The sequence below is a fragment of the Morone saxatilis genome, unplaced genomic scaffold (assembly GCF_004916995.1).
Source record: "Morone saxatilis isolate NCDOM2014 unplaced genomic scaffold, NCSU_SB_2.0 Contig8, whole genome shotgun sequence".
Lineage (NCBI taxonomy): Eukaryota > Metazoa > Chordata > Actinopteri > Moronidae > Morone > Morone saxatilis.
This window is the reverse complement of record NW_023340257.1, coordinates 24,100,196-24,108,423: the sequence shown is the minus strand read 5'-3', so window position 1 is coordinate 24,108,423 and position 8,228 is coordinate 24,100,196. Positions and strand designations below refer to the sequence as shown.

At 39.6% G+C, this 8,228-nt stretch overlaps 4 protein-coding genes across 4 annotated transcripts in view; all 4 read right to left on the bottom strand.

Moving 5' to 3' along the window:
- Positions 1-215, bottom strand: part of cldne (claudin e) — a gene marked incomplete in the record, with an annotated part of 1,434 nt that extends 1,219 nt beyond the window's left edge. Inside the window, 1 exon segment of the mRNA XM_035679873.1 lies at positions 1-215. Within this exon segment, the coding sequence (XP_035535766.1) occupies positions 1-100 (100 nt within the window).
- A 744-nt stretch (positions 216-959) lies between these two features.
- cldnf (claudin f) lies at positions 960-2,165 on the bottom strand. Its single transcript, XM_035679867.1, has one exon. It carries the CDS (start codon positions 2,085-2,087, stop codon positions 1,332-1,334), a length of 756 nt encoding a protein of 251 aa, XP_035535760.1. The 5' UTR covers positions 2,088-2,165; the 3' UTR covers positions 960-1,331.
- Positions 2,166-3,200: 1,035 nt separating this feature from the next.
- Positions 3,201-4,836, bottom strand: LOC118341570 (claudin-4-like). Its single transcript, XM_035679869.1, has one exon. It carries the CDS (start codon positions 4,706-4,708, stop codon positions 4,073-4,075), a length of 636 nt encoding a protein of 211 aa, XP_035535762.1. The 5' UTR covers positions 4,709-4,836; the 3' UTR covers positions 3,201-4,072.
- Positions 4,837-5,852: 1,016 nt separating this feature from the next.
- On the bottom strand, positions 5,853-6,960 carry LOC118341575 (claudin-4-like). Its single transcript, XM_035679872.1, has one exon. It carries the CDS (start codon positions 6,868-6,870, stop codon positions 6,247-6,249), a length of 624 nt encoding a protein of 207 aa, XP_035535765.1. The 5' UTR covers positions 6,871-6,960; the 3' UTR covers positions 5,853-6,246.
- Between the last annotated feature and the right edge of the window lie 1,268 nt (positions 6,961-8,228).

Below are 8,228 nucleotides of genomic sequence, written 5' to 3'. Positions count from 1 at the left end.
CTGTGACCTTCCACATTGGCAGGGCACACACAATGATGGTCCCCAGGAAACCGATGATTGCCAGGGCAAAGCCCAGCATCTGTCTTCCCATTGACACCATATTGAGGTCTTCTTTGAGTCACTTGGAACTGATCAGAAGTAGAAGAGTTGAAGGTTTCAGGAGCAGGTCACCTCAGCTCAGGTTGTAAAGTTGAGTAAAGACTGTGGCAAACTTTCGTTGGTTATAAGGGTGTCTTTCTTGAAGGTGGAGTCAGGAAGTCCTTCCCTCTGACCTGAAACCAGTGCACTGGACCTGCACAACCAGATTCTTGACATTATTAGTATGCGGCCGGGAAGTAGTTTCGACGAGATGAACATCAGACTCTATGTAAATGAGACATTCCTCACTGAAAGTATGCTCTGCCAGTGGCCGACCTTTGATTGGGCAGGTTACCGGAAGATCAGGTCCAGTCACCGGTTTCAGGTTTTTAAAAAAACACCAACATGGGTGGGAGTATCACCGGATGTCAGACGTCGACAAGAGCTTCCATTTATTGTTTATGTTCCTGGTTTTGCTCATTATTTCTGTTTAGTCATTATTATATATTTTCCTTCCTCCTTCCTTATATATTTATTTTTAACTATTCAAAGAAGAGATTTTTTCCCAATCAGAATCAAAGCTCTCACATTGATCAAAGTTGTAGTTAATTGGATTGCTTCAACAACCTATTTTTTTCTCTATTTTCTTTATTTTCATAAGGTTTATTATGTCTCTGTATATTTCCTGTATTTTTCAGATGTTCCGTAGTTAACAGTGAAATTGAAGTGATTAAAATGAAACATTTATTTTAGAAAATCATTTGTTTTCATTTTTATAGATTTATATTTATACAATAGTAGCAATATGTTGTGTATGTATAATGACTCCACAGACAGATAGGTGAATATATTACAAACATTTTATTGAAATTCTTCTGAATAATCTCAAAAATAAAGTGACATTTACAAGAAATCATACATCACAAATCATCACAAAATCATGCAAAAAAATCTGTTCTGTATGACAAGAAAATAAATATATTAATTCACTTGAAAACCAATCCAACTGTCACAGCCACGTTGACACAATATTCCTCTTATATCAAGACTTTATAAACTAGAAAGATATCTATTTGATTGTTTGAGTGAATTAATTCCACATCCTAAGAATGTATTGGAATACATACCATCCTTTAGAATTACAATGTGCATTTTTTTGGTGCAATTTTACTTTATAATGGCATTACAAGTTCATGAAGCCATCCTGGCAGAAATCTTGGCAAAAAGTCTTTTTCATCTTTCTGTCCTTTCAGTTAGAGGTACTGTCTAGCAGAGTATGTGGTTGGTGCTCCATACGGTTTGCTGGGTACATATGACCCCGTCCCTGTGTATGGTTGACTGGATGGGGGAACATACACAGGGCCATATGTTGCTGGGTTTGCCACTGGGCCTGCGTAAGGGTACACTGGTGCTGGTGGGTAGCCAGGGTATCCATACATGGGTTTCTGAGGAGGACAGGATGTGGTAAAGATGATCCCACCGATCAGAAGAAATGCAGCAGAGCCCCAGCCAACGTAGATGGCGGCTCCGATTTCCCTTTTCTGTGTCGTAGTAACCAAGGGGCTCTGGAAGTCTGTGATGGTGATGGCTGCAGACCAGCAAACAGGGATCAGGACCAGGATGGCGCCAAGAATGATGAAACAGCCGCCTAGGATGACCACCTTGGCCTGTGATGAATCACTCTTCAGACAGCCGGTGCACTTGGCTCCAATGAAGCTGATGATAAAGCCAATGAAGGTAAAGATGAGGGCGATGACGACCAGTGCTCGGGCAGCTTGCAGATCATTGGAGAGACTCTGAAGAGATGAATTCAGCCTGCACTGCATCTGCCCGGTGCTCTGCATCACACAGTTCATCCACAGACCGTCCCACACTATCTGGCCAGTCACGATGTTGGCTCCAATGTAGAAAGTCACTCTCCACATGGGGATCCCACAGGTCACCGCCACCCCAACAAAGCCTATGAAGGTTATGACCTGACCTGCCACTTCCTTGCCAATCCTCCCCATGGTGAAGTGGCTCTGTCTGTAGCAGGAGAGAGAAGGGATTCAGGATATCTTTCGGTGTGTGTGACACAGCTCTCTCACTTGTTGTTTGTCAGAAAATGTACAAGAGGAGGGCTGTCCTGTTGTCAAGTGAGTTCTTCTGGTCAAACAAGATTCCTCTTCCTAGAGCTAGAGGAGTGGCTCGAGGAGTTTTTAAACAATGCCTTACTGTTGCTCTTGGAAAACACTTTAATATGCAGATTTCACTGCAGCAAGGATGGGGTTATTGGATGGAGTTACAACCACTTAGTGACTTCAAAAGACCTGAAACCAACTCAGACTGTGAAAGCTGGCAAATTATCAATTGACAGCTAGTTTCACAAACAGGCTCTCTGCTGTGCTAATTTAAATCAGAGTAGTGGTGGGGAATATTAAGGCAACAACCCCCACACACAACTGAGCACAAAAAAAATTCATGAGATTATCTCTTTTCACTATGAAGTTTATGTTATTATTTTATTTTAATCTAGTCTATTGCTTATACTTATTTTTCATAAAAGAGAATTTACTTTTAAGACTTTCACATTGTGTTTGGTACCACATTGAGACAATTTTGGAGGAAAATGCAAAGTGTTTTCCCAAGATGGTATTTTGTGTCACTAATTTGTTTGATCAAAGGAAGCTTCCTGTCTGAAGCTTAAAAGTACTTAAATATTTTGTGGAATTGTTTAAGTATAACTGTCGACCACAGTATCTATAACACAAACAGAGTAGAGTTTTCTTCCTCACTGGATTAGTTTGATTTTTCTTTAAAACGGCTAAAATCATATGATGCACAAAGCAAAACCAGATAGTACACAAGACACATAGAGTCTTTCCCTTTTGAATGTGATATGGCAGTTAAAGAAAAGCATGAAAAGCAAGCAGACAAGCAGCATGGCCCTGTGCTAAGATCAGGACACAAGATGTGGCCCAGTTAAGACAGATAATCCCCTGGAGCTGAGGAAAAGAGATTATCTGTTTCACCATAACAATTCTTTTGATTGAGTGATGTCACACAGGAAGTCAGTCCTGTCACTTTGCATTTGAAATAAAAAACAAATTTCTCAGAAGTAATTAAACAGTCATCTCATCCACTGAGTGTATAGTTTATTTACAGTAACATGACAAGATTTAGAAACAGATTTTTACGTGATACAGATAAAAATGCTTAGACTTTCCTTAAACCAACAAGTGTTTTTGCAGGAGAGAACAATAACTGACACCCTTTTTGTTATCAAGACAGACGTAAGAGATGTGAAATTTGTTAGTTAGACATTATATATCGTATACTGCAAGTTATACATGATGTAAGCTGTGTTTTTTCCTCCATTTATTTGTTGAGATGTTACCATCTGAAAGACAATAAAGATAATTACACTGGGAAATCCTTACAAGAATCTGACTAAATATTTACACAGATTAATTATAATCATGATACAAATCCTGGTTATTCATCAACCAGCCACAAAAAAAAACAAAAAAACAACGTAGATTTAAAAAAGGCTTTTTCATTTTAAGTTTTAAGTTAACTTTATTTTTAGTATCAAGTTTATACTGAGACATGAATGAAGTTTCTGGTGTTTAAGTGAACAGACATTTTCCACAGCAAACCTTTTCTCAAACAAACTCATCATAGCAGGAACATGCTCAGTGGTAACATTGAATACAGCTTCGTTCCATCTAGGTGTGACAGTGAGCCAGCCTGCACAATCTCAGAGCCCCGTTGACACAACTAAATGCAATGAAGCCTTTGTTTATGCTTTTAGTTAAACTTGCTTGACAGGACAAAATGTCCCCTGTGAGAAAGGTCCACATGCAGGTTGAAACATGCAGTCAATCAAAACTCAGGATTCAGCTCATGGCAAGTTGTGATTTCATTCTATAGTTAAATTGGCAGGTTGTATGATTTTATTTCTCTGTTGCCATTCCTGTGACCTCAAGAGTCCATGTAGGAAGTGCAAACCATCTTATACGTATTCTCTTGATGTGGAGACTGACTTCACAGGTGTGAATTTGGGTACGTAGTGGGGGTGTTCATGTTTCGGTGGGCAATTCCAACACAGTAGTCCCCCTCCCATCAGCAGCAGTGACGCAGCCGCCCAGCCGATATACAGCGCCCCTCCTAACTCATACCTCTGGGCTTCGATCAACAGTGGGTTGTAGAAATTGTTGATGATGCTGTTGGCAGACCAAGAGACTGGAATGAGACAGAGCAACCCCGAGATGATGAACAAAACTCCAGCCAGGATGCAAGCCTTCGCCTTGGATCGCTCGTCCTCTATGCAGTTAGTGCATTTCCCACCAGCGACTGACACGACCAATCCAAAGACTCCAGTCAGGATGGAGATGACAATCATGGCACGAGCGGCCTGCAGGTCCTGTGGCAGAGCCAGCATGGAGTCATACACCTTGCACTGCATCTGTCCTGTACTCTGCACCACACAGTTCATCCACATGCCCTGCCAGATGGTCTGAGCTGTGATAATGTTGGCTCCAATGAAAGCAGTGACCTTCCACATTGGCAAGGCACACACCACGATGACCATGAACCAACCGATCACAGCCATAGATATACCAATGATCTGAATCCCCTGAGAAACCATTTTGCCGGCTTTGCTCCACACACATCAAAATCCAAAAAGAAAGACAAGTGGAATGATGTGAGCTTATATTTATAGGTTGTTGTGTGGGAAGAAGGGACACAGACATGAGGGTATGTGATACCACAGTCCTCAGCTCCTATTGGCTAGAAGGAGTTTACACATAAACAGAGATCCAGTGACCTTTAGTAATGCTGACCCGTCAGAATCCAAAGCTTCAAGGTCAAATACAAACAAAAGAAAAGTTGTCCATCAACCTTTTATTCTCCGAATGACAAAGATTTCAAACATAAAAGTTTTGCTTCAAGCACACACAATTAAGAAGAATTACAAATGAGGCTTCTTCTAAATTCATGATACCAGTGATACCAATATGATACATAAGCTTTTCCCCAAAAATGCTTTATAACTTTGTAAAAACTGTACATTAGACAGGGTGTATATCTGACTTGTTAAAAAGGGAAACTGGATAAAAATGTAATATTGGTTCAAGTTCCAGGTCTCAACAAGAATAAAAGCCAAAAACACAATTGATCTTATTTAGTAAACATTTGCTGTATGTTTATGAAATGTGAATTTCCAATTGTACGGTAGGTAAAGGTGATAAAAGTTCTGTTACCTGAGTATTTACACACAATAAGTGGGCAATAAACTGCAAGATGTGTTTACAGTAAGGGGCAGGTAATGACTCAGACATGGATATGTTTCCTGTAAAAAAGAAAAGAAAAAAAAACTACATGCATCTCATAATTCATAGGTATAGTACAAAAAGATGTATTAGATTTGAATACAATTAAGATTGTAATTTGTTGTTTTTACACAAATAAGTTGTATTGTCTCTGTAAAGTTTTGTCTCCTTATATTCTGCTTATAAGAGATTTTTCAGGGTGACTGAATCAGTATTTTTGGAGAATTTCACAGAATATTGAGAAACTATTTTGGAGACGAGTTGATGATATGTAGAATTTTGTATAACTTTTATAAAATATTTGTCATTGCTTTTAGTAATTAATCAACTAGAATCTATGGGTTGTGTCTTGCAGAGCCCCACCCAATATGACTTCTTCCTGAAGCCTCCATTTTACCCGAAGATGAAGCTGTTATAAAAATGTTATAAATGATCTAAAGAACGTACAGAGCATGATAATTCAATGTAGATAAACAAAATCTTTATTTACAATTTCATTGTCACATATAACACATACTTTAAAATGAAATGATATGTAAAAAGGCACAAATGGATGAAAACAAAGGAAAAGTAACAAAAACATGTTGTATGTATCTTTTTTCACTCCACCTGGTCAAACATTTTGACACTCAGTCCAGATGAACAGCTACATCTCTTAATCTTGGCACTGATGAAACAAGTCATGAAGTGCTGTATCTCAACAAGTATCAAATCAAAATGAGCACAATAAAATCACTGTGAAATAAAGATCTTGCACAATATTGTGGCAATATGAAACAATTTCATGGACCACAAAGCATTTGAATCAAGTCTTTTGTCAGTCTCTTGTCCTTGTCATTTGTCTTTTCTCTTCTCAGACGTAGTCCTTGGGTGCAGTTGAACGGGTAGCTGAGTACTTGGCAGAGTAATTATCCTTGGGAGGGCAATTGGCACAGAGGAGTGCACCACCCAGGATGAGGAGGGCTGAGGCCCCCCAGCCGATGAAGAGTGCAGCTCCAAGCTCCCTTTTCTGAGAGCTCATCATTATTGGGTTGTAGAAGTCTCTTATGATGGTGTTTGCCGTCCAGGACACGGGGATGAGGCACATAACACCAGCAATGATAAAGACCACTCCAGATGCCACGCCGATTTTGGCTTTGGAGCCCTCATCCTCCACGCAGTTGGTGCATTTGCCCCCTGCGAGGGACAGCAGGATGCCGACAATGCCTACCAGGATAGAGATGATAATGAGGGCACGGGCAGCCTGGAGGTCAGAGCTCAGAGCCAGCATTGAGTCATAAACCTTGCACTGCATCTGGCCTGTGCTCTGGACCACACAGCTCATCCAGATGCCCTCCCAGTTGGTTTGAGCAGTGACAATGCTCTGGCCGATGAAGGCTGTCACTTTCCACTGGGGCAGAGCGCAGGCGACGATGGCCCCAATCCAGCCAATAATGCACAGGGCAGTGCCCACTATCTGAAAGCCAGCCGACACCATGTCTCCTCAATAAGCTTCTTGCAGTCGTCCAAAAAAAAGGTCCAAAAGTTGTGTTTCAGGAAGTCAGTAAAGTCTTGCTTGAGAGATCCCCAAGAGTAAATGTTTGGGTACGGTTGGAGCAGGTCTTTTATACACTTAACCCGGGAAGGGCTTGACACACACACAGATCTGTGACGTGATGACTATACCCCCACTCCCAGCCATGGGCATGTGTAATCTTGTCAGTTTTTGTCTCACTCCAACAATCGTTGCAGGTGGAATAGCCACATTATGACTCACAAGTATTGAGATCGGTTGAGCAGACAAAAAAATATCACCAGCCACACCTTCAAAGTCATGGTATTGGCCAGTAGGCAGCTTTCTTGTTCCTTTTAAATATGTTTTGTGTACTGCAGTAACAGTGACTGACTTTGATGTTGTCAAGTTAAAGTCAAAATGGTACATTTCAGATTATAAAGGAGCACATAATATTTAATTTCTAATTTAAATGAGAGATGAAGCAAAGATTTTCTCAGAGTTTCAGGGATTTCATCAAACATTGATTACTGCTTTCTACCCTCTGATGTCAGTACAAGACACCCTTTAAGTCAAGTCAAGTCCTGTCATTTCCATTTTTTAGGGTTGCACACATGATGAAAAAGAAAGAAAGAAGAAAGAATTTTGTCATAAAAGAGAAATCTAAGAAAAATAAAATAAAATATCCTCTTGTCAGATATTTGCTTGTGATCTTGTCTGTTAACCTTTGACCCTTGGTCTGTGATCTTTTCAGCTGTGGGAGTTTCAGTGTAAAACAAAGAAGAAACACAAACTACTTTTGTCCACAGTTGCCCATTTAGACTGAAGTGAAAACATGTATATGTTAGAATATGTGTGTAAAGTGCCTAAAGTACTATTCTCATCTTTACTTTGCTTGCTTCTTAGTTTTAGAATTAAATACAGAATTTAATAAAATTCACAGATATGAAAATGACTTTATTAGTTGCACTTCTTGGCTTCTGCTGCAGCTTTAAAGCAGCATATTGTTTAAACGGTTGCACTCTGCACAGGCTAAAAAATACACTTCCATAAGCTTTTCACCACATTTAGGAACTGCCATGTTAAGGTTTGGCAACTTACGCTTTAATCTAAAACATAAAACATTATCAGATATTTCTATAATGAGTAGAAAATAAAACCTTGGACCTCAAGATTTTTAACAATGATGCTATTAAGACATTATTTCGACAGTTATCTTATGAACCCTACTTAGTCCATTTACAAAGAACTATTTTATATGAGCATGTATGAACAGAGAATATGTATTCTAGGTGGAAAAGATAACAAAGCTGACCTTGCAGTGATGTCAATCCTTAAAGGCT